This window comes from Vipera ursinii (genome assembly GCF_947247035.1).
Source record: "Vipera ursinii genome assembly, chromosome: 3".
Taxonomy (NCBI): domain Eukaryota; kingdom Metazoa; phylum Chordata; class Lepidosauria; order Squamata; family Viperidae; genus Vipera; species Vipera ursinii.
This window is the reverse complement of record NC_139516.1, coordinates 117,361,579-117,387,984: the sequence shown is the minus strand read 5'-3', so window position 1 is coordinate 117,387,984 and position 26,406 is coordinate 117,361,579. Positions and strand designations below refer to the sequence as shown.

The 26,406-nt window shown below is 38.4% G+C and overlaps 1 protein-coding gene across 2 annotated transcripts in view; it reads right to left on the bottom strand.

Moving 5' to 3' along the window:
• ALOX5 (arachidonate 5-lipoxygenase) overlaps positions 1–26,406 on the bottom strand; it is a 97,442-nt gene that overhangs the window by 46,752 nt on the left and 24,284 nt on the right. For both annotated transcript variants that reach the window (XM_083357544.1, XM_083357543.1), the window contains exons 3-6: positions 24,612–24,693; positions 21,724–21,846; positions 17,538–17,644; positions 5,777–5,949 (exon numbers count right to left, since the gene is read on the bottom strand). In XM_083357544.1, coding sequence (XP_083213670.1) covers positions 5,777–5,949; positions 17,538–17,644; positions 21,724–21,846; positions 24,612–24,693 — 485 coding nt within the window. The remainder of the gene's footprint in view (positions 1–5,776; positions 5,950–17,537; positions 17,645–21,723; positions 21,847–24,611; positions 24,694–26,406) is intronic.

Here is a 26,406-nt window from a genome sequence, read left to right as displayed (position 1 = left end):
ACCTCCCCCCTCCCACTAGAATGGCAGAGCCCTGAAAAGAAGGGTTTTCTGACATGCTGTTCCCCCTTAATAAAAGGAGAAATCTGCCTGCAGAAACAGAAAATAAAATAGGGAGAAAAAGAGAACAATAGGTTAATTAGATTTATTTGGACAACAAGCATGAAAACATTTAAGTAATCTAAGGGCTCTAACATGCTTTTTTTGTACCCGCTCATTTTGGGAGGCTGGAAGGTCTTTCCAAGCCACCAAATATTGGACAGTCCCATGATGCCTATGGGAGTCTAGGATTTCCTGAATTTCAAAGTGCTGCTCCCCCTCTATCATAATAGGTTGTGGTGCAAGAGGCCCCTTTGGCCTTAAAGACGAGGTTATTTCTGGTATTAGTAAACCATAATGGAACACGGGTGGATTTGCTTAAGAGTTTTGGGTGTTCTAATTGCACAGTAACTGGGTTTACAATACATTTGATGGGGAAGGGTCCTACAAACTTGGGGCCTAGCTTCTTCCAAAGTTGAAGTGACTGAAGAAACCTAATGGATAGATAAACCCTGTCCCCAAGGCAGAAAGGTTTGGGTTCTATTCTTTCCTTATCTGCTTGAGCTTTGTAGGCATCCCTGGCTTCATCTAGAGCTTTCCTTACTATTGGCCAGGTGTTTTGTAACTGATTTATCCATTCCTTAAAGGAAGGGATGGTGGGTTCAACGGTAGGCAGTTCTGGCATTGGGTTAAACACCTGCCCTGTAGCCACTTGAAAGGAAGTGTATCCGGTACTAGAGTGGATAGCATTGTTATATGCCACTTCAGCAAAGGGCAGGAGGTCAGTCCAATTGTCCTGTTGATAGTTAATAAAACATCTAAGGTATTGTTCTAGAACTGAGTTCATTTGTTCTGTCCCCCCATTCATTTGAGGATGATGACTAGAACTCAAGCCTTGTTCTGTGCCCAAAAGGTCCAAAAAGGCTTTCCAGAACTTAGAAATAAATTGGACACCCTGTCTGAAATTATGCATTGAGGGAACCATGTAGTCAGTAGATATGTTGAAGAAACATTTTTCCCCCTAGATGGAAATACGCAGACCCACAACCTCCCACTCAAAGAAAACATGCAGACACCTAGCAAAGAAACAACACCAAACATCCTTAAAAGAGTCACATCAACAAACACACCTGAGATAAACAGAAAAAAAGCACAACAAACTGCACCCCACAAAAAAGGAAGGCAAGTGTTGGTAATAGGAGATTATATCCTCAAAGGAACAAAATCAGTCATCTGCAGACCAGACATGTAATCCAGGGAGGTATGTTGTCAAGAACCTAACCAAAATAATTAAGCCCACAGATTACTACCCTTTCCTCCTCGTTCACATTGGGACAAATGACACAACAAAGAACCTAAGTACAATATTGAGAGATTATAAGCAACTAGGCAATAAATTTAAGGAGCACAAGTAGTGTTCTCACCAGTATTCCTAACGAAAGACCAACCCCCCATTGAGGGGGGGAAAAATTCTAGAAATGAACCACTGGCTAAAGGGTTGGTGTCATCAAGAAAATTTTGGTTTCCTGGACCATGGACTGCATTTCCTATGCAAAGGACTCTTGGCAAGGGATGGGCTGCACCTCATGAAAACAGGGAAAAATGTACTCAGAAAAAGACTGGCCCAACTCATTAGAAGGATTTTAAGCTAAAATTGAGGGGGAAGGGTGACCAATATTTAGAATCTTTAGAACACAAAACCAGTCATAAATCTTAAGAAAACAAATCAAACAATGAGGTAGGGAGTGATGAGGAAAAAAAGAAAAACTCAAACAACAATCAGGAGATCCAGGAAACATAGCCACGGACAGACATAAAGTTCTTAAATGCTTATATACAAATGCTCAAAGCTTGGAGAACAAACAGGGTGAACTAGAAGCAATAATACACAAGGGTGGGTATGATATAGTTGGCATTACAGAAATCTGGTGGGACGAAACCCATCACTGGAATGAACTAATGGATGGATACAAATTGTTCAAAAGAAATAGATCTACAAAAAGAGGAGGGGGAGTTGCACAGAAATGCACATGATCAAAGATAAAATCCTCCAGAATGTATATGGGTAAATATAAAAGGGGGGAAAAGTGACATTGCCATAGGTGTGTATTACAGGGGAACCAACCAACCAAAAGAAATAGATGAACTCTTTGCCAACCAGTTAACAAACGTATGTAGGAAGCATACCCACAATAGTAATGGGAGACTTCAACTATCCAGATATCAACTGGGAGACAAACTCTGCAGCAACTGGGAGATCAAACAGATTCTTTTTTTAACGTTTTATTAATTTTTAATTACAATCTTTTGTGCTTAGTAAACAACATGTTGTCTGGGTTCACATATTTAACATTAATTTCTTAAAAATAAATCTATTTTTTCCCTGATCCTCCTTTCTTCCCCATATCTTTTCCATTTTCCACTCATTACACAGTTACAATTCTTGGTATTATTGATGTATACAAAGTTAGATATAAGCATCTTCATCATATTTTACTAATATTATACAAATAATATCAATTCATAAATCAATACCCTATTTTTCGTGCTCTAGTTAAAGTTTGGTTTCCCATCAATATTTGAAGTATCTTTCTCAGTTATGATTTTCTCAATATTAATTACATATATAGCTAAAAATATTCATATCAATCCTCCTCTTATGTTCGTATTTCTCATATCAAAAGAAGAAAAAAATTCTATTTTAATTCTAGATCATATCTTTCATTATAAAAGTCTAATTATATCTGAGGGTCATCTCTTCTTTTAATCATATTCAAACAAGTATTTAAAGATATAATGCTCCTTCTAATAGGTCAAATCTTCTATTTTTAAAATCTCTCATTTTCTTTCTTTGCCAAGTAGCTTTCCAAGCCAAGGCAATTAAATTGCCCAGGAATTTTCTTTCTATTTTTATGAAAGTTGCTTGGCATGAGGAAGATTATTTAGGTAGGATATTTTTTGGAGGGAATTCCTCCCATTTATGTTCCTTAAGCAACTCCCACTTTCCTTCTCCCTCAATTTCTCTTTTCATTTTTTGTCTCCCAAGTTGTAACATTTCCCCTGACAGCTCTACGTTCCATTTTTTAAAATCTTCCTTGTCATCACATACACATTCCTTGTGTATTTTGCAGATTTAAGGGGTAAAGGGTCTTTTGCATTTTTATCGTTATAGGTAAGCCTTGCAGTATTTTATTTGTATATGGTAGTTTATATTTCCCTTCTTTTATCTCTTCCATCTCTAGGTCCATTTCCTCTGCTTCATCTTCTGATTTGTTCATACTTTATAGTCATTGTCTGGGAACTTTTTAGTTGTAGATTTAGTTTGGAGATTTGCTCATTTATATTATCTAAATTATTTTTAGTCTCATTATGGTTTCCTTTTATGTCCTCTTTGCATGCAACAATTGTTTGGTGAGTTAGTTGTAGCGTAGAGTATATTTCCTTCTGAAAGGTGTTTGTTTTTTCTTGGGCTGGACTAGAAAACCTCCAAGGTCCCTGCCACTATTCTATTCTATTCTATTCTATTCTATTCTATTCTATTCTATTCTATTCTATTCTATTCTATTCTATTCTATTCTATTCTATTCCATTCCATTCCATTCCATTCCATATAATCTCTTACATTGGAATTCACAAGCAGCATAGCAGTATTGCCCTTTGAATTCCATCTTCCTTGTGCATCATGATAACAGAGTGCAAAGTGTCCACCCATAGCTTATATTCTATATACAACTTTTTGTATCAATGTTCAGAGGCTGGCAGCAACAAGAATGTGCCAGGAACCCATCTTATCACCAATGGTATTCTTTTGTAGATGGTTCCTGACAAAGACTTCAGTGTAAATTGTAACTTATTTTTTTTATTATGAAACTCTTTCAGACTTGCTACTCTCAGAGTTCCTCATTTTTCTCCATCTCTAACCAAGCCCCTCCTCTTCCTATCTGTTTTAGTGCCTTCCAAGACCTATAGCAGTGTACTAAACATATATGTAAATTCTCCAATTGCTTCAGAGATGCTTCTGTTAAAATTATGCCTATTACATCTCTACAAATCGTATTGCCAGTGAAATATTAATATCCTGAGTGTACTGTTGGGCTAACTAACATGAGGAAAAAAACAAATGTGCTGATCAAACGTACTGTCTTATTATTTTCACATCCTAAGAAAAGGTTTGGAGTTCTGAGGTACATTCTGATAAAATAGCAAAAGTGGCTACATGGCCATTTACATAATATTCTGTTTCCTTCAAATATCAACAATAACAACAACATTGGCTGACTGCAACCAACCACAATAATAGCAATAGCACTCAGAATTATGTACCACTTCACAGTGCTTTACAACCCTCTCTAAGCAATTTACAGAGTCAGCATATTGTCCCCAACAATCTGGGTCCTCATTTTACCAACCTCAGAAGGATGTAAGGCTGAATCAACTTTGAGCCAGTAAGAATTGAACTGCTGGCAATTGGCAGAATTAGCCTGCAAAATTGCATTCTAACCACTGCACCACCATGGCTCTTGGTATTTATTCTTTAGTAATAATGATATTTACTATTCTGTAAAAAAAATTACCCTATATATGTACCTAAAGAGGAAGACCAATGGAAAGACGTCACTTTTAGAAGAAAACAATAACCAAGAGCAAAGCCCCTATTATCTACCCTACTACGCTACTCCAATGAAGCCCCTCTTGTAAAGTCCTGCTTCAGCTAATCCTCTCAAAAAAGTAGAACTCTCGAAACAGGCATTGTCCCAAAAGGAACTGAGAGAGATAGTGATAGTAAGAGAGCAAAGCAAGATCTAAAGTTTTCCTGTGGGAAACATTACATTAAACCATCCCCTTCCCAAACGGCCAAATATCCAGTTTGATTTCATCCAATCCCCAGGTGCGAAGTTGTTATGGAAACCACAGTGATAAGCACAGTTCCCAGGTGCCGTTCCGGGGGTTTCGTTTTTCTCTCTTAACGACTTCCCATCTTGAAGTGGAGATAAGGCAGTTGACCCATGGCACATTCTTTCTTCTGTTCATACCCAGAGGCATCAAAGGGGTAACGACCAAAGTGGAGGAAACCCAGATGCCCCTCCCCCCTCCCAGCAGACTAGCAGGCCTGGCAGTAAAGGACCATCCTCCCCCTCCCAGGTGGAACAACAGGTTTAAATTATAAGTAATCAAACATTGATTGACATCAGGAAAAGTTTCCAATTAATAATATTTTTTCAACAATGGAACAAACTGTGTTTGGAGAATAGAATAGAATAAAATAGAATAGAACAGAACAGAACAGAACAGAACAGAACAGAATAATCTTGATTTTTACGCATACGCCTAATATAAGCCCTACCCTGAAAATAAGCCCTAATTTTGGGGCAAAGTGCAAGCATAAAAATCAAGCTAGGGCAGGAGTGGGTGGATGAAGCTGCCCCACATGCCCCGTACCCGTTTACCTTAGGACGCCTGCAGCCAGGCCTCCCATGCCCCGACACCTATTGAGCTACTGCTTGAGTTCTTTTGCAGCTAAGATTTACACCCAGGAAAGCATGGATGATATTATATCCTTAAAATTAGACATTCTTATTTTGATTTGAGAGCTAGCTATCATGCAATTTGAGTTTGCTAATTGTATTCCTGTATTAGAATGGAAAATAGTTTTCTCCTAGACAATTTAATCAGCTTCTACAACATTTGTAAAACACTTCATACTTAAATGCTGAAATAACTGTCTATCTTAAGTAGGTACCTTTATTTCCTGCTCCAGAGTTAGATTTCTCTCCAGACTGTATTCTACCATTTCTGTGGTCACTGGGAACTTCTTTGGTAGTTCTATGCATTTTTTAATTAATACAGGATTGCAGCCATTCAGAAACTGGTATCCAAACATAAAATCTTCTTGCCAGTGCTGCATTACATATGCTAAGGAGAGAAAAAAACACCAGATTGGTTTAGGAATTCAAGATAACACAGAAGGAGACTGAAAATATTATTAAAATAACTATATACCAGGGCAATTTGGAAATAAACCGCTGGTTATCAATTACAGACACTCGCAGATACAGAACGTTTATTATACACATTAGAAAACTACAACATTATATTACTTTTTGAAATAATCGCCATTCAAATTGAGGCACTTGTCATTATGTCTTACAAGGTTTGAAATTCCTTAGTAACCACTTGTTATGAAATGGGGGGGGGGGGGGGGGGTTGATCAAAAACATCCCAACGGAACTGCTTCAAAAGTTCTTGGGTGTGTCTAGCAGTGTTCAGGCGAGCATTATTGTGAACCAACACCACACTGGAAGTCAGCATACCCCAATGCTTGTTATGGATGGCTCGGCTGAGTTTTCATAATGTTTCACAGTAGACTTCTGAACTGATGGTTGAACCACGCTCCATGGACTTCACTAGCAGTATTCATTTGGCATCTTCACATTTGGCGGGATTTTCCATGGCACCACTTCTGCTTTGGTGTTGGTTCATGATAAGGCTCGCCCGGACACTGCTAAGATGCACCCAGGAACTTTTGAAGCAGTTTTGTTAGGATATTTTTGATCACCCACCACATAGCCCAGATCTGGTGCTGCACAACTGCTACTAAGGAATTTCAAACCTTGTAAGACATTATGACAGATGCCTCAATTTGAATGGCAATTATGTCAAAAAGTAATATAATGCTGTAGTTTTCATCATGTGACCACACCTGATTTTATGACATTTTCTGTGATGGCCATTAAGGAAGCACAATGGTGGTTAAATAAGTCCATTTTTGTCATAGGCACTTTTTGCTGAAACCAGCAAACTAGACAAAATTTGTAGTCACATGACCACAGCATTCTGCAAACAGCAGTAAATCCAAGCCAATTACCAAGTGCCCAAAATATGATTACTTGACAACAGGGTGTGTATGCAGCCATCAGAACTTCAAAAACAGGCTGTAAGTATTTCTGGGGAGATCCATCATAATTTCAAACATTTGCTAAGTGACTGGTCATTAAACAAGGGCTGCCCATATCAAATTAAGGAGAGAAAGAGAGGTGGAAGAAACAGGAAAAAGATGAGAGAAGAATGGACATGGGATGATTATTCTAAATCAGCAGCAGCAACTATTACATAACATGAAGCCCTTCCCATCACTGCAATAGCATCATAAGATCATAGAACTCATCAGAGTTGGAAGGGACACTGGAGATCTTCTAGTCCAGTGGTCCCCAATCTTTTGGGCACCAGGGACCAGTTTCATTAGAGACAGGTTTTTCCACGGACCAGAAGGGGTGTGGTTTCGTGTTCTGCCTGCATCCCACAGATGGGGTTTTGCTTGTTTGCGCAGACCTGTTTTTGGCATGCTGCAGCCCGGTGCTAGTCCACAAATGGCTGTCCAGTCTCTTCTTAAAAGCCTCCAGTGATGGAGCACCTACAACTTCTGAAGGCAAGTTGTTCTCACTGTCAGGAAATCTGTTTTTTGTTCTAGGTTGCTTCTCTCCTTGATTAGTTTCTATCCACTACTTCTTGCCCTCTGGTGGTTTGGGAAATAAATTGATCTCCTCTTGTTTGTGGCAGCCCCTCAAATATTGGAACACTGCTATCATGTCACCACCCTAGTTTTTCTTTTCACTAGACTAGACATACCCAATTCTTACAACTATTTTTCATATGTTCTAGCCTCCAGCCCCTAATAATCTTTGATGCTCTTTTTTGCACTCTTTCTACAGTCTCAACATCTTTTTTATATTGTGGTGATCGAAATTGGATAAAGTATTCCAAGTGTGGTCTTACAAAAGCCTTATAAAGCAGTACTAACACTTCACATGATCTTGATTCTATCTCTCTGCTAATGCATTGGCTTTTTGGTGGCTGTGGCACACTGCTGGCTCATATTTAAGTGATTGTCTGCTAGGACTCCAAGATCCATGTTGCAGTTACTACTATTGAACTATGTTTCACCTAATCGATACCTGTACATTTTGTTTTCTTGCCTAAGTGTAAAATCTTGCTTTTGTCTACATTGAATTTCATTTTGTTAGAAAGGGCCCAGTGTTCAAGTCTGTCAAGTATATCTGGATCTTAAGCCTATCTTCTGGGGTGCTGGGTATTCCTGCCAGCTTGGTGTCATCTGCAAATGTTCCTCTTCTATTCCCTCATCTAAATCATTTATGAAGGTATTGAAGAGTACCGGGCCTAAAAACAGAACATTGGGGTACGCCACTACTTACTTTCTCCATGTAATTGCAGTTCCATTAAGGATTACACACTGAATACTTCTTTGCAAGTCAGTTACAAATGCATCTTGTGATGATGCTGTCGATCCCACATTTTTCCAGCTTTGTAGGTTGTGGTCTCCTTTGTCAAATGTCTTCCTGAAATTCAAGTATATTATGTCCACTGCATTTCTCTGGTCCACTAATTTAGTCACATTGTGAAAGAATGAAATAAGATTTGTTTGGCGTGATCTGTTTTTCACAAACCACAGCTTCTGGTTATAACTTTGCTTGCTTCTAGATGTTCACAGATCTGTTGCTCGATTATCTTTTCCTGGATCTTGCCAGGTATTGATGTCAAGTTGATTCTCCTGTAGTTTCCTGGGTCTGCTTTTTTCCCCTTTTTTTGAAGATTGGAACAACATCAATTCTTTTCCACTCCTCTGGTAGTTTCCCCAGGATCTTTGAGAGATATGATTCAATGATTCCGAGATCATGTCTGCCAGCTCCTTAAGAACTCTGGGATGTAATCCATCTGGACCTGGTGACTTGAACTTGTTTAGAGTGAATAGGCATTTCTTACCATTTCCTGGCCTATTTTAATTTGCATTCTTAGTCTGTCTTTTATAGTTCTGTTTCTAGTAGTTTTGGCTATTTTTACTTTAGCATGAAGAGAGGAGCAATGAAAGAATTAGAATTTCTTTCTGCTGCCCATCACTTCCTTGCCATCTTCTCCCATTAGTGAACCAATTGTTTCCTTGACTTTTTTTGTTTTTTATATGTTGAAAGAAACTTTATTATTATTTTTGACACTTGTTGCTAGTCTTAGTTCATTCTGAGCCTTAGGTTTCCTGGCTTCATCTTTGCAGAAATGAGCTAAATGCTGGTATTCTGCCTTAGTTATGTGTCCTTCTTTCCACTTTTTATACTATCCTTTTTATCTTTCAGTTTATCAGAGAATTCTTTGTGAGACCATGCTGTTTTTTTTCTTGGATTTCTTATTTTTCTTTTTCAATGGTATTATGAGGGACTGGGCTTTTATAATCATATTTTTGGGGTTTTAGATTAGATAAGATAACCTTTATTGTCATTTTTTCCTGTGGGCACAATGGCACACATTAAAAATGAAATTTAGTTGCTTCCTCTCAAAGTGTACACATACATAACACACATTTAAAACATACTATATACAACATATGTATAGCCCTACACCCTTACATATAAGTAACATATAAATATTATTCACTGTCCATCTTGAATGCATAATGGAAGGAAGAAACTTTAGAGTTTACAAGGTTAATACTGTATGGAACAAAGCTGTGACTGAATCTTGATGTTCTGCTTCAGATACCACGAAGCCTCCTCCCAGAAGGTAACAAGGCAAATAGGTCTTGAAGAGGATGTGTATTGTCCCAAACAATCTTGTGGACCCTATTCAAGCTTATGTGCTATGTCCTGGATGGAAGGGAGGGAACTGCCAATGATCTTTTCAGCAATCCTCACCACTCTCTGCACCACCTTCCTATCTGAAGCAGGGATGCTTCTAAACCAGACTGTGATGCTGTATAACAGGATGCTCTCAATCGTCCCACTGTAGAAAGTGGTAAGGATAGGGGAAGGAAGATGTCCTATTCTCATGTGACATAGAAAATGCAGGCACTGCTGTGCCTGCTTCATCAGTGTCTCACTGATGAGTGACCAAGCCAGCCTACTTGTTAACTGCACACCCAGGAATTTGATGCTGGTAATCATCTCCACAGGTGAATCATTAATGCACAGAAAAGTGTGGCTGTGGCTGCCTTCTCTGAAATTGAAAATGATCTGTTTGGTTTTTCCAGTATTTAAAACTAGGCTGTTTTCCTTACACCAGTTCATCAAACCCTCAAACTCCTTGAGGTAAGCACCCTCATTGTTGTCATGAATAAGGCCCACTACTGTTGTTTCATCTGCAAACTTCACAATATACTTGGTGGCAAACCTAGCACTACAGTCATGGGTCAACAGAGTGAACAGCAGCGGACTTAGGATGCATCCCTGAGGAGAACCTGTGCTCAAGAAAATGGTGTTAGAAATATTTGTTCCAGCTCGCACATATTGGGGCCTATTAGTAAGAAAATCAAGATTCCAGTTGCACAAAGGAGTGTTTAAGCCTAAAAGACCCAGCTTGTCTACTGGATGCTGGGGAATGATTGTGTTAAATGCCAAACTGAAGTCAACAAACAACAAATGCACATGAGTATTTCTTTCCTCTAAGTGCTTCATGCTCAGATGGAGAATAGAAGAAATAGTATCCTCCGTAGAGCAATTTAATTGGTAAGCAAACTGAAGCAGATCAAATGCTGGTGGGAGGCTAGAATACAATAATGCCCTTTATCAGCTTCTCAAAGCATTTCATAATGATGAATGTCAGTGCAACTAGACAGTAATCATTGAGGCCTGCAATTATGGACTTTTTTGGCACTGGCAAAATGGTGGCTGTCTTAAAACACAATGGGATCACTGCCTGCTGCAATGAGAGATTGAAAATATCTGTGAGAACACAAACCAGTTCATCTGCACATTCCCTAAGGACACATCCAGAGATATTAGCTGGGCCCGCTGCTTTCCGAATATTAACTTTCCGCAGTGTTTTCTGGACAGAGGTGACATCAAAGCTAAGCACTTGGTCATCAGGATGGGGCACAGCTTTCCTAGCAGGAGTGCTATTTGATGCCTCAAATCTTCCAAAAAATGTATTCAGCTCGTTTAGGAAGTCTGTGTCGCCCTTGCATCTCTATGGAGCCACCTTATAATCTGTAATGGCCTGGATTCCTTGCCACATTTGCTTGTTGTCTGTTGGATCCTGAAAAAAGTTCTGAATTTTCTAGCAATGGGCTTGCTTTACATCTTTTATGGCACTTTTCAAATTAGCTCTGGCTGTTCTAAACGGCATCATGTTGCCAGATTTAAAAGCCACATTCCGTGCTTTCAGCATCTTGCGGACCTCATAAGTCAGCCACAGTTTTTCATTCGCCTCACAACAATGCTTTTAAAGACACAGACATCCTCTATGCACTTTTGGATATGTGCAGACACCGTGGTCGCATACTCCTCAATATTTATATGTTTGTTATCAGTAGCTGCTTCTTTAAACATGCCCCAATCTGTGCTCTCAAAGCAGTCTTGTAATGCTTCTATAGCTCCCTCTGTCCAAACCCTCACCTGTTTTACTGTAGGTTTCACTCTGACTAATAAAGGTTTATAAGCTGGAATAAGCAGCACTGAGAGATAGTCATAGAGGCCCAGGTGAAGGCAGGGGATAGCTTTGAATGCATTCTTCATGTTGGAATAAGCAAGTTCCAGTGTATTGACCCCTCTGGTTACAAAGTCCACATATTGATGGAAATGTAGCAGAGTGGTTTTCAAATGGACTTGATTAAAATCCGTGCTACAATAAATGCACCCTCTGAGTAAGTAATTTGTAGGTAACTGATGGTATGATAGAGAACATTCAGGGCCTCTTCTCTGTTTGCAAGGGGGGGATATACACAGCTGTGATATTGATAACAGAAAATTCTCTAGGCAGATAGGAGGGTCTGCATTTGATGGTCAGAAGCTCCACATCAAGGGAGCACAGACTTGAAATCACCTTGGCATTAATACACCATTTGTCATTTATATAAAAACAGACACCCCCCTCCCCGGGATTTGCCACTAAGAGCAAAACTCCAGTCCAGGCAAAATGTTGAAAATCCCATCAAGCTAACAGCACTATCTGGGACAGAGGGCTTTAACCAGGTTTCTGTTGCAATGATGACACAGCAGTTTCTCACCTCCCGGTTTGTTGTTAAATCTAGCCTCAAGTAATCCATGTTTGGCTCTAAGGAGTGAGCATTTGCAAACAAAATAGATGGAAGTGGCACTCTGTAAGGACTAGACCTAGATGTTAGGTCTCCGTGTTTGCCACATTTCCTCCTCTTCTTCTTCTGAAGATGGTCAGCAATGGAGGGAAACTTCCCAGCTGCAATGGCTGCCACCCCACTCTGCCTCTGCTGCCTTTGCTGTCGAAAACATGAGCACGATGCTGTTTCCACCTCCAGCAATTCCCTTTCTTCCTCCCCGCTCCTCCAGACATTTCAGCCGATCTGTCACCCTCCGTGTCAACCGCTGGCAACTCTGTTATTGATTCTTTCCCCCGTAGTAATCTGAGGCTATGCAGACTCTCCAGAACAGTTTCCTCCACAGTTCCTCTCTCGCTAAATAACTTCATCTCCAATATGGACTGACGTTCGTATGAAAGTTTAGCAATCCAACTCTGCTTACTTGTCACTATTTTTGAAAAGTACTTCAGTCTGGATCGTTCATTCCCCTCAATCACTCCAATACTTTTGAGAGCTGAAGCAGCCGCAGCCAAGCAAAGGGCTGCAATATTAGGGTCAATTTTATTATTATATTATTTCTCCAGCATCTTAGGTTGTTTTCCCCTTTAAGATTTTCATCCATGAAGATTTCACAAGCTCTCTCTAAGTTTGTTGAAATCGGATATTTTAAAGCCTAAAGCACTGAATAGAATAGAGCTGGAAGGGACCTTGGACGTCTTCTAGTCCAGCCCCCAGCTCAAACAGGAGAACCTATACCATTTCAGACAAGTGACTGTCTAGTCTCTTCTTAAAAACCTCTAGAGCCTTGGTGGAGCAGTGGGCTAATGCCTCCTTAAGTAACACCAGCTGCCTGCAATTAGTGCAGGTTCGCATCCCACCAGGCTCAAGGTTGACTCAGCCTTCCATCCTTCCAAGGTAGGTAAAATGAGGACCCAGATTGTTGGGGGCAATTAAGCTGACTTTGTAATAATGCCGCTTGGGGTGTGTGTGAAAGCCCTAATAAGCAGGCATATACATAGAATGAAGGCTACTGCTAAGCTTGTAAGCCGCCCTGAGTCTTCAGAGAAGGGCAGGATATAAATGGAATTAAAATAAAAAATAAAAAATAAATAGTGATGGAGCACCCATGATTTCTGAAGGCAAGTTGTTCCATTAGTTAATTGTCCTCACTGTTAGGACGTTTCTCCTTAATTCCAGATTGTTTCTCTTTAATTAGTTTCCAGCTATGCTGGCTCAGGAATTCTGGGACTTGAAGTCCATGAGTCAGAAAAGAGCCAAGGTTGCCTACCCCTAGCCAAACCCAAGTCCTGCAGTCATTCTTCATATGTTTTAGTCTCCAGGCCTTTGATCATCTTAGTTGCTCTTCTCTCAACTTTTTCCAAAGTCTCAACATCTTTTTTGTAGTATGGTGACCAAAATTGGCTGCAGTATTTCAGGTGTGCTCTTACTAGGGTTTTATAAGCTCTATTCTATTCTATTCTATTCTATTCTATTCTATTCTATTCTATTCTATTCTATTCTATTCTATTCTCTAGCTTTTCTCAGGAACTCCTTCATAGGTATAACACATCTGTTTTGTAAATCCAAAATAAGAAAGTTGTCCAAATCACCCTTCTGAGTTGAAATGCACACATCCAAGTCACTTTTGGTTTATCATTTGTTTGTCCCTTTTAGCTATTAAAACATCAACCAGTTTTATTTGCAAATCCTTTATAAAATTGACAAATCCTTTGTCAATATCATTCTTTTATCCTGACAATTTAAAAACCATATCCAGAACAGTCTGCTTCTTAATTGTATCCTCTTCTCTACTTTTTAAATTCATTTTCATTATAACCAACAATCTTAAATGACAACTCACTAATGGTACTTTGTTACCATTAATATAAAATATTCTTGAATTCTCAAGAGTTTAAATAATTTTCTCCATTCTAATTAGTGGGTCTTCTTCAATTATAACGTTTAGTTCTTTCTGGTTGCTTCTAGTAACTAATCTTCTAGGTTTCCTCTTATCATGTTTTCCTCTAATCCACAACATTTTTACGGACAAGAGAACAACTAGTAAGTGAAGAATTTGATTGTGATTGGTTTAATTATTATAAAATTTTTGAAAGATTTAAATTTGATAAAAAAGAAGTTTTGTTTTCACAGGAACAAAATCTGAATTGGACATTAACTTATGTTCTGGAGATGACGTCTTGATTTCTAAAGCAGGAGTCCCTAACCTCCGGTCCGTTGACCAGTACTGGGCCGAGGTATGGCAGCAACCGGGCCACACAAACAAGCAAAGCCCCATCTGCGGGATGCAGGCAGTACACCCCCTCCAGTCTGCGGAAAAACTTCTCTCCATGGAACCAGTCCCTGGTGCCCAAAAGGTTGGGGACCTCTGTTCTAAAGGATGTAAAATGCTACTCAAGATGAATCTAGAGGATGAATACATTAAAGAATGTATGTTAAAATGGGCAATTTGGGGTGGGGTATAATAGAATGCTAGATAAATGGGAGAATGTATGGTCAGAGATTAAAATTCACATTAAATTATAGTTTGAAAGAAAACTCTTACAAAATGATGCACTGTTGATACCTGACCACAGATAGACTAATGAAAATATATAAAGGGATTTCTAATAAGTGCTGAAAATGTAATCAAAATCCAGGTTCATATTATCATATGTGGTGTCTTCCAAATACTTGGAAAACATACTGGATAAACATAACAATGACAATACAAAAATATTTAAGATACAAATATTAATGAAACCTGAAGCTTTTCTTTTAGGTATCATCATACCAATTGAAAAACAATTTGGGATGCTATTCCTTCAGATGGTGATGGCTGTGAGGATTGTACTTGCTAAACACTGGAAAGAAAAAGAGATCCTGACTGTTGAAGAATAGATTTTGAAATTGACTGAACTAGTAGAGATGGCGAAATTAACTGCTTTGATTAGAGATAATAATAATAATAATAATAATAATAATAATAATAATAATAATAATAATAATAATGATGATGATGATGATGATGATGATGATGATGTTGGAAGGGACCTTGGAGGTCATCTAGTCCAACCCCCTGCTCAGGCAAGAAACCTTATACCATTTCAGACAAATGGCTGTCCAGTCTCTTCTTAAAAACCTCCAGTGCTGGAGCATTCACCACCTCTGGAGGCAGGTTGTTCCACGGGTTAATTGTTCTAACTGTCAGGAAATTCCTCCTTAGTTCTAGGTTGCTTCTCTCCTTGACTAGTTTCCATCCATTGCTTCTTTTCCTGCTTTCAGGTGCTTTGGAGAATAGCTTGACTCCCTCTTCTTTGTGGTAGCCCCTGAGATATTGGAACACTGCTATCATGTCACCCCTCACCCTTCTCTTCATTAAACTACACATACCCAATTCCAGCAACCGTTCCCTATGTTTTAGCCTCCAGCCCCCTAATCATCTTTGTTGCTCTTCTCTGTACCCTTTCTAGAGTCTCGACATCTTTTTTACATCGTGGTGACCAAAACTGGATGCAGTATTCCAGGTGTGGCCTTACCAAAACATTGTAAAGTGGTATTAGTACTTCACTTGATCTTGATTCTATCCCTCTGTTAATGTAGCCTAGCACTGTGTTGGCTTTTTTGGCAGCTGCAGCACACTGCTGGCTCATATTGAAGTGATTGTCTACTAAGACTCCGAGATCCCTCTCACAGTTACTACTATTGAGCAAGGTACCACCTATACTATACCTATGCATTTGATTTTTCCTGCCTAAATGTAGAACCTTACTTTTTTCACCATTGAATTTCATTTTGTTAGATAGTGCCCAGTGTTCGAGTCTGTCCAGATCCTTCTGTATCTTAAGCCTATCTTCTGGAGTATTGGCTATTCCTGCCAGCTTGGTGTCGTCTGCAAATTTGATGAGTTCCCCATCTATCCCCTCATCCAAATCATTAATGAAGATATTGAAGAGCCCTGGGCCCAGAACAGAGCCCTGGGGCACCTCACTACACACTTTCTTCCATGTAGATGCGGTTCCATTGAGGACCACACGCTGAGTACGGCCTGTCAGCCAGCTACGAATCCATCTGGTGGTAATGCTATCTAACCCACATTTTTCTATCTTACCAAGTAGTAGGTTGTGATCTACTTTATCAAATGCCTTACTGAAGTCCAAGTAAATTATATCTACGGACTAGACAGCTTTATAAGAGACTAGAAACCATTTATAGATTTTCTATGCGCTAAATATAATAACAGGTGGTTAACAGAAGGATTTGAAGATTAGTGTAATGTTTAGCTTAAATAATTTACTGCTTTCTCTTTTCTTTCAGCACCCAACCAGGATGGATCCTACATGTTAAATGTTAAATCTAATTGACCACTACATTATTTTTTTTCTTTTTTGTTGTTGTTAGGGTTGAATGCATTCTTTTGTTTTGTTTCATTTTGCTTGTTTTTATTGTTTTGTAATTTATTCTCTATGATAAAATAAATAAATATACATCAATTCCTTAAGTTTATGATATATCTATATGTGTCAATTGTTATATTTTGCAGAAATGCGTTTTGTTCATTTCATTGTGTGAAAATGAATTGCAAAAATGAAATTGAACTTTTTTACTTTAGTAGATAAATTTAAGTATTGTGTAAAATAATACACACCAGAACCACCACCAAGTGGAAAATCCACTCATACTCAAAGTGTAAGATCAATGACCAAGTTAGAAACTGATGGCTTGGTTTGATATGTCAAAAATAATAAATGAACTGAAATCATGGACAACATAAATATGATTATTACCAATGCCTGGCATAAAAATAAACTTTGTTTATGTAGCTATGTTATAGATATTCCTGATTGTGATATGTGATGAGAATGAAATAATTCTAAAATTCATCCAAGACTTTAAATAATAAACAAACAAACAAATATTGTACAGGCTGTAGCAAGATATGTGGCTTGCTCATACTAGAACTGCTTCAATATGGGCTTGGTGAATAATTTATATATTTCAGTTTGGTAGGCTGGAGGATCCTGTATTTTTATTCTGTTTTATACTAAAGTTATTTGTAATGTACATATCATTATAGGCATTTGTCTGCTCTTTTATATGTTATGATTACTTTGCCAATAGGCATATCCACATGAAACCATTTTGTGAATTCCCATATCCATGGACTATATGAAATGCATCCATAACATTCACATGAGGCTCTATAACTGCCCTCAGACATAAGAGGTTTGGAAATAATCAGATTTAGAAATAAATTCTATAAATTACAGCTGTTTTTTAATTGTGCTTCTCTGTGATTTGAAGTATTAAACTGACAAAAATTGACAAATGTGTTTATCAGATCTGTAGGCATCAGATTTGGGACTGATTTTATTATACCAGTGTCTTAAAATCTGAACTATGTATAACTCATTTTTCATGCAAGTTATCAACAATTATCAAAACTCACCAGAGATTGTATTACTTATTTTGACAAAGATCTTCTCAAAATCGGCGAAGTCACTCCAGGAGGATTGGAACATATGCATGAAACGATTGACACAGAGATTTTCCATTCTAAAACCCAAAAAACAGCATACTTAATGGTTATAGTTATAACATGACTTTCTTCCATGTCTCACACAATTTTTAATTTTTATATATCATTTTGCTCCAGCTTGTAATTCTTGGAAATGAGAATTTAGTTACATCAGAATGCACCTTTAGTAAAGTATTTGGTTTTTTAATACATGGAGATTGAACACCTGTCCTATTTTGAATCATATACAGTAGAGCTGTTTATTATACCACACTCAGGTGTACAAAAATCCTTGCATATGGGTCTGTCCTGCTGCTAGTCATGGTTGATAACTGAAGGAATGCAACATATATAATTCTAAAGATAATTCCTATCTTTTTCTTGAATTCAGTGCTTTATAACTGTTTCAAGTCCTAGGCCCACTCCCAAATACAATCTTCTGATACTTAGTTTACTAACTATTTTAGTAGTAGAGATATAAAGGTCCAGGTCTGGATGGGGAGAAACAGGCTTCGTCTCAATCCTGCCAAGACTGAGTGGCTGTGCATACCGGCATCTCGGACTAACCAGTCTATTCCACCTTTAATGATGGGGGGTGAGGTGTTACCCCCCGTCGATAGGGCTCGCCTGGATTCACGGCTCAGTTTTGAAGATCACATAGGAGCCGTGACCAGGGGGGCTTTTGCACAGGTTCGCCTGGTGTGCCAGTTGCGGCCCTATCTGGACCGAGACGCCCTACACACAGTTACTCATGCGCTTGTGACCTCCCGTTTCGACTACTGTAACGCTCTCTACATGGGGCTGCCCTTGAAGACCACTCGGAGGCTTCAACTGGTGCAGAATGCGGCCGCGCGAGTTGTAATGGGGGTCTCCCGATACTCCCATGTAACACCTCTACTCCGCGAGCTGCATTGGCTTCCAGTTGCCCTCCGGGTGAAATTCAAGGTGCTGGTTATCACCTATAAAGCCCTACATGGCCTGGGTCCGGGGTATTTGAGGGAACACCTGCTGCCGGCATCAAATGCCCTTCGCCCAGTGCGCTCCCACAGGGAGGGTCTGCTCAGGGTCCCGCCGGTAAGAGATTGCCGGCGGGTGACACCCAGGGATAGGGCCTTCTCTGTGGGTGCGCCTGCCCTCTGGAACCAGCTGCCTGTAGAGCTGAGGACTGCCCCCGACCTCTGATCATTCCGCCGGGGCCTGAAGACCTGGCTCTTTGAGCTCTCGGGCCCAAGCTGAGGAGAAATTTATTTTAATTGGGGTTTTTAATTGTACAGGGTTGGTTTAATCTTTTTTAAATTGGTTTTTTAACTTTTGTATGGTTGATTTTTAACTCCCTGTAAACCGCCCTGAGTCCTCAGGGAAAGGGCGGTATATAAATGAAAAAATAAATAAATAAATAAAAAATAAAAATAAACCGCCCTGAGTCCTACTGGAGAAGGGCAGTATATAAATTGAATAAATAAATAAATAAATAAATAAATAAAGCAAGATGTGTTGTTATCCTCCTGCCCATTTTGGAAAGAAAGCCTGTTTTCCAAAAGGTACAGGAAACTTTTTACAAGCAAAGACATTTTATATGACATCTTCTATAGTTTTCACAAATATTACCAGCAAAAAAGAGGAAGGATGAATGAATTCTCTCCAATTTGTAAGGATCGTCTTCCATGAGTGCTTCATCTTATCTGAAATGTTGTTGAGTTATCCTCACAGGTGTGATTTTTGCTAGCAAATTTCATCTAATTTTCTCCTAGTCATTTATTAGAATGTAAAAGCTTCAAAATCTAAATAAGCCAGGCAACTTTGACTCTTTTTAAATTTCTGTTTAACCTAAAATTTTCATGCTGATGTTAAGAGCCATTTGTGATTTCCAATCAATAGGAATCATGAATTTTACTTCAGAGCAGAGCGATGACTCAGCGGTTAGGAAACTGGGCTTGTTGGCTGGAAAGCCAACAGCCTGGGTTCAAGAACAGAGTGTTGTGTGAGGGGTAAGCTCCTATCTTTGCCTATATCCGGCTCACCTAGCAGTTCGAAAACATGCAAATTTGAGTAGATAAATAGGTATCACTTTGATAGGGAGGAAACAGCACTCTGTGATGACATGCTGACCACATGATCACAGAAATATTTTTGGACAGCACTACCTCAATGGCCCTTGAAATGGAGATGAGTGCTGCCTCCTATAGTAGGTTATGACTAGCCGAGTAAAATCAGCAGGGACTCCTTTCCTCTTCTGGAACTAAACCAAACAAGCAGCCTTGGATTTAAATCAAGGACAGGAGCCCTCTAGAACTGGTTATAATATGGGCAGCTATATAAAGGTTTTAAATTAATTAAGTAAAAAAAAATTCCCCCAACAAGAATTGCATTACATTTTGGTACTGTCTCAGGAGCAACATGTTTGGTAGAGCTGAAGCAAAGAATAAATAAGGTCAGAAGCTGAAGTATCATAGAATCATAGGACTGGAAGCAAACTTAGAGGTCTTCTGGTCCAAACCCCTGCCCACACAAGGAATCCTTATACCATCCTGTACAACAGTTGTCCAATCTTTTCTTGAAAACCTCCAGCGATGGAGCACCCACAATTTAATTTAATTTTTAATTTAATAATATTTCTATACCGCCCTTCTCCCGAAGGACTCAGGGCGGTGAACAGGGCAAGAATAAAAATACAGAATTACAAAAGTTAAAAAATGATTAAATACATGCCCACTAAAAAACAATCAATACATATTAAAACCCCAATAAAATGACAGTAAAAAACCCCACCAATCCCCCATCAGGCCAGGCCAGCTTGTTTGAACAAGTATGTTTTGAGATCGCGGCGAAAGGAGCGAAGATCGGGCGCCATCTGGAGCTCAACCGGTAGCTGATTCCACAGCTCCGGAGCGCCCACAGAGAAGGATCTCCCCCTGGGGGCCACCAATCGACATTCTCTGATCGGTGGCACCCTGAGGAGGCCCTCTCTGTGGGAACGCACAGGGCGAAGGGAAGTTGATGCCGGCAGCAGGTGTTCCCTAAGGTACTCCAGACCCCTGCCATGTAGGGCTTTAAACACCATTACTAGTACCTTGAATCTCAAGGAGGCAAGCTATTTCACTGATTTATTGTTCTCATTGTCAGAAAATTCCTTCTTAGTTCTAGGTTGGATCCCCCTCTGATGAGTTTCCACTTATTGCTTCTTGTCCTTCCCTCAGTTGTATGATACCTTATTATCTTTGTTGCTCTTCTCTGCGTTCTTTCCAGGGCCTAATCATCTTTTTTGTATTGTGGTGACTGGAACTGGTTGCAATATTCCTAGTGCAGCCTTACTAGTGTAGTATAGAGTGGTACTATCACTTCTCGTGATCTTGATGTTGTCTGTTGATGCAGCCTAGGACTGCATAGACTTTTTTGGCAGCTGCACCACACTGCTGAGTCATACTTAAATTATATAAGTAATGCTTTCTCACCCCCTCTTTTTTTCTCATTTTGTTTCTGATGTTTCATATTTTTCTTAAGAAGTATAGAGTGAAAAGGGGAGACAACTCTTCCCAGACATCTGAAGAAATTAAACTAAGCCTGAGCTAACAGGAAATTATGGGTTATAAGCAGCACTATAAGCCACATCTCTGAACTAAATAAATTATTTTCTAAATTGTGGAGTTCTAATTATTGATAGTAAGTCCAGATAAAGATGCCTTCTTCCTATATATGTCCTATAAAACAGAATAACGTTATGTACAATTCCTAAAATATGTAAACAATGCACATTAATGATATATGTATCATTAAACAATATAAATTGTAAGAGATAATTAAAAATAATTAACAGCTATGTTTCACAGCACCTTATGTGCTGTGAAAGGAGATCCAACCTGGAAATAAGGAGGAGTTTCCTGACAGTGAGAACAATTAATCAATGGAATAGCTTGTCTCCCAGAGTTGTGGGTGTTCCATAGCTGAAAGTTTTCAAGAAAAGATTGGAAAACCATTTGTCCAGGATGGTATAAAGAACCCTGCCTTGAGCCTTGAGGGTTGGACTAGAAGATCTGTGAGGTCCCTTCCAGCCCTACGATTTATGATTCAATACCAAACTATGGTCTCAACCTAATATGAGAGTCATTACTATACTCACGCTTTGGTGTAATTCAAGATAAAGTCGATTCCCTTTTCACTGTCAAATTGGATGTTGCGAGGCAATTCCTTATGAGACTTGGCATCTATGTTCAAAGGAAAACCTGGATGCCATTCTCCCCATCTAAGTAAAAATAAGAATTATTGAATAGAACTCTCTGAGTAATTTTCAAGACTAAAAGAATAAAATAGCTAAAAATATTAATATATTTCAGATCAAGCAAACAGAAATGATTATCAGTTCTTTGTTTATATAAATTGTTTTAAAACCCAACCAGGAGAACTCTGAGGAAGAAAAATTTGGAAATGACTGGCAACAGAGATGGATATAGATAGATAACTATAGAAGAATGTATTGGATTTGTTGGAATACATTTTGGAATGTATTTTGTATTGCAACAACTACAGAAGTATTCAGACAGTGAACAGCAATGTTTGTTAAGTTTAGTAGGTATAATCTCTAGGATAAATATATTATATGGTCTTTTATGTTCTGAAAGTTTCCTGTTACATTTAAAACCGTTAAGAGGCAAGGCCCACAGAGACTGTACATTGTACACTTTATTTGGTAAGTATGACTACGGTATGTAAAGATCCTCTGCTACGAATCTGTATGACTATATAATAATCCTCTGCTACCATTTCTATATAATAAAACAAAATTTCTAACAGGTTATGGGCCCACTATAAAAACCAGAGATAAACCAGAGACTGCATCTAAGCGTGTAGCAGCAGCATAAACAGCCCAGAGGGAAACCAGAGGGAAACCAGAGATAACCCAGTATAAACCCAGTATAAGCCCAGATTAGAGGAGAAATATAAAGTTCAGCACAGAACAGAACAAACCAGCCATAGCCAGCTACAGAAAATAAGTGCAAGATACAGCAACAGAAAGGAAGACTGTAACAAAATAAATAAAAGAAAATGGCCAGTAACAAAGCTGAAAGAAAGATTTCACTTGTGAATCTGACAAACTAGAACTACTGTAAGGATCTGCCCCAGCTGGTCCATTAGGAAAGCAAAAGTCTTGACTATTAGGATTGATCAAAAGAACTTTTACTGAGAGATAATTGGTGCAGAAAAGTCAGGTGGAATCTGAAGCAATTCTTTCGTTTTCCCCCAATCCCAACCCCCGCTGCCCGACCAGCCCAACAGCAGCCAATATGATGCCGTAGAGATGTTATGAGAACACTGAGGTGCTGGGTAGATAACAGGTCACTCTCAGGGCACGAGGACCTTGGAACCAGACTGGAACCGGCTACGGAGTCTGTTTCTTTTCTGAAGACAGTTCCCCTCCCTAATTCCAAAGCAGTTCCAGCTAAAGTGAAAGCATGCAAGGAATGCCAGAAGCCTTCCTCCCCACTCCCTTCAACAAAATGGCAAGACACCTGCATGGTGGACCTGAAAACTACCAGTCTTGAAAATTCAAGACAAAAATGCAGCTAATAAGTGAAAAGTATGTGGAAATGTATAAATGAAGCTAGGCCAGAACATCCTTCAGATGAGTGGATAGAGAAAGATCAGAAAGCTCAAAGCACAATCTCTTAGCATAGAAGATGATCAAATCATACATATAGATAAATGTGAAACTGCTAAAAATGTGGGAAAGATTACAAAAGGTGCATAAAAGAGCTAATCTCAGCAATAAACTGTATTTGTTTAGAAAGTTATACCAAACCAAGCAGATGAAAGGCCAGGATGTGCAGGATTACATAAGACACACCATGGAAATGGTTGAATACCTGAGAGGTGTAGGAGAAGAAATAAAAGATTTTCATGTCGCAGCACTATTACTTAGTGGTTTATCAGAAGGTTATGAAACGCTTGTCACGGCACTTGATGCACATCCAGATGATGAACTAACATTGGAATATGTTAACAGCAATCTTACAAGCATAAAACAGAAAGCATTAATAGTAATGGTGCTATACTGTCGCAATCTGTTTTAAGACAGCCTCCAAACCCAAGGAAGCAGCATGCAAAGGAGTCAAGGTCATAGAATTCACCCGATCATCTAGCGACGTCAAGGCACCTCTTATTCCCAGTGGCTTCTGCCCATTTCACTGATCAAACAGAATGAGCATGTTACAGATCTCCTTGATAAAGCAGCTTCACTTGATGGGTCTTAGGAAGTGTACTTTTTCTGTCATGGAACCTGCCTAATGGAACAACCTCCTCTTCACCAATACCCCTCCCCCAAAATTCAGATGACTTTGATCCCAGAAGGACACAAAGGCCTGGCTTTTCCTAAGCATTGGGGGCAGATGTTAATGGAGCCTACATATGTGTGGGACCTGCTTGTAAAGCAGTATTACAGTGACCTCAACTTTGTTCTTTTAATGGGTTGTGTATTACTATATGTTGTATCTTTTAACTGCTGGTTCACTGATCAGAATTCTCATTGATAGGAAGCTATATAAACGTGTTATAAAAATTGGGCCGAGTTATTTCCTCAAAGATACTGATCATGGCTACATATTTGATTCTTACTCAAAATTCCGATGTGCCCACCGGATCAATACTGAATATAACTCAATGTGTTCTTATAAATAAAATTCAGTATAAGTATGCAGAATAAATTACTCAGAGCTAAATAGTAATATTAATCCCACCCAACAAAGTAGACATATGATTCAAAGTATACTTACTGTAAAAAAAAATCTGAAATTATATCTAATGAGATTTCTTTCTTCAATGTACTATTAAAAATTATAACAAAGCAGGGCATTTGGAGAGGGGAAGTTGAAATTTCACAAGACCGGATGATTCTTGTAAGATTTTAAGATTTTTATTTAATGGTGGAGGAAATGCCTGGACACTCAAGCCAGACAGTAAATTGCATTCAATCCTTGAAAAAAAGTTGCTGATCTCTATTTTATGAAAACTCACCTATACAATTTCTGGCGTTCTTCCAATTCCTTACGTCTGTGATGCTTAAGGATTTGAGTCTTCTCATTTTCCAAAAGCTTGGCTACAGAAGTAATGATATGCAATGATAATTTAAAGATGTGAGATATACAAATGCTTTATTTTTGTTTAATGTATTTTAAAACCATTACAATAAAAAAGAATACCAGCAGTTTATATTCTTTCAGGAAATTATTAGTTTTCCTCCCTGTCAAATTGATACAGGAGCCACTTTCAATTAATCTCAGCTCCCCTTGGTCTGCTCTATTGAGCAGACCAAGTATTATTTATTTATTTATTTATTTATTTATTTCTATCCTGCCTTTATTATTTTTAGTAATAACTCAAGGCAGAGAACATTATCGATTCTAATTTTCAAGCATTCTAATTTCTGAAGGTAATGCTTTACTGATCAGAGTCATTGCAGGATCTTTTTTTATATAAATTAAAACTTCAACCAATGCATCTCATCAGATCTTTCCAATATCTGAGTTTGACATATCTAAAGTAATGCTCCTGGGCATAATAATAATAATAATAATAATAATAATAATAATAATAATAATAATAATAATAATAATAAGAAGAAGAAGAAGAAGAAGAAGAAGAAGAAGAAGAAGAAGAAGAAGAAGAAGAAGAAGAAGAAGAAGAAGAAGAAGAAGAAGAAGAAGAAGAAGAAGAAGTAGTAGTAGTAGTTGGAAGGGACCTTGGAGGTCATCTAGTCCAACCCCCTGCTCAGGCAGGAAACCCTATACCATTTCAGACATTGCTAAGTGTCCACCAGACTCTCAGTGTTTTTCAATATTTTGTTCCCATGCAATCTAGAATAACATTAACTTTTTTATATGGCCAAATATTTCCTTCCTAATCATCATTTTCAAGGTGTTCATTTTTAAAATAGGAAGTGAGAGTAGTACACTTTTTTATATTTTGTCACAGGTGGTGACATAATTGTAAGAGGAATAGGCCTAGTTTCCACCTCTTCTTGGGCTTCTCTTCATAGTTTGGAAATGATCCCATTTTTTATGTTTACCATAAATTCCCATGTCATGTAAACTTTTTAAGATTTTGATTTTAAAAATCCTGTAAAGAAAACCACAGTCTAGTGTTTACTTTATAAAATTTAGAGGAAGCATTCTAATTTCCCCAATGTTTTCTGTAGAATATAAGGATTGGAGGCACAAAACCTGGATGATGTTGCCTGAATCCTATTGTGATAAACTAGTTGGTTGCATTAAAACCAGGAATTACTACAATCATAATAACAAGCTCAGCACCTCAAAAGCCATTCTTAGAACTAACAAAATCACACAACTGAACCAAGAGAGAGTTATCAGTATAACAAGAGATATTTCACAGTTTATGGTAGTACAGAGATATCTAATGTTACTGTACATTCAACATTTAAATAATGTACACTTTCCTTTACATTCCTCAATGCTTTTGAGTGACAAAGAATATCAGAAAATTAGTTGCAAAACCTATTATGTGATTCCTTCCAGAACAGCAACACATTACTAATGGTCATCTTCAAATTTTTTCTTCCATGTTATGCAACAAACATTTGCTATATATTTTATGTTGTACATAAATATAACCATTTGGTTTTTTTATCTATCTACTACTCTAATGAGGAAAAATGAATTCTAATGAGGAAAAATGGATACTAATGGTGTCCACAGCAACTCATTGCTTTGGTCAGAAAATTGAAACTGATATTATTACATCATCCTGCAACCTCTCTAACCCTTTGGAGCAGGAACACAATTTGTGGCAC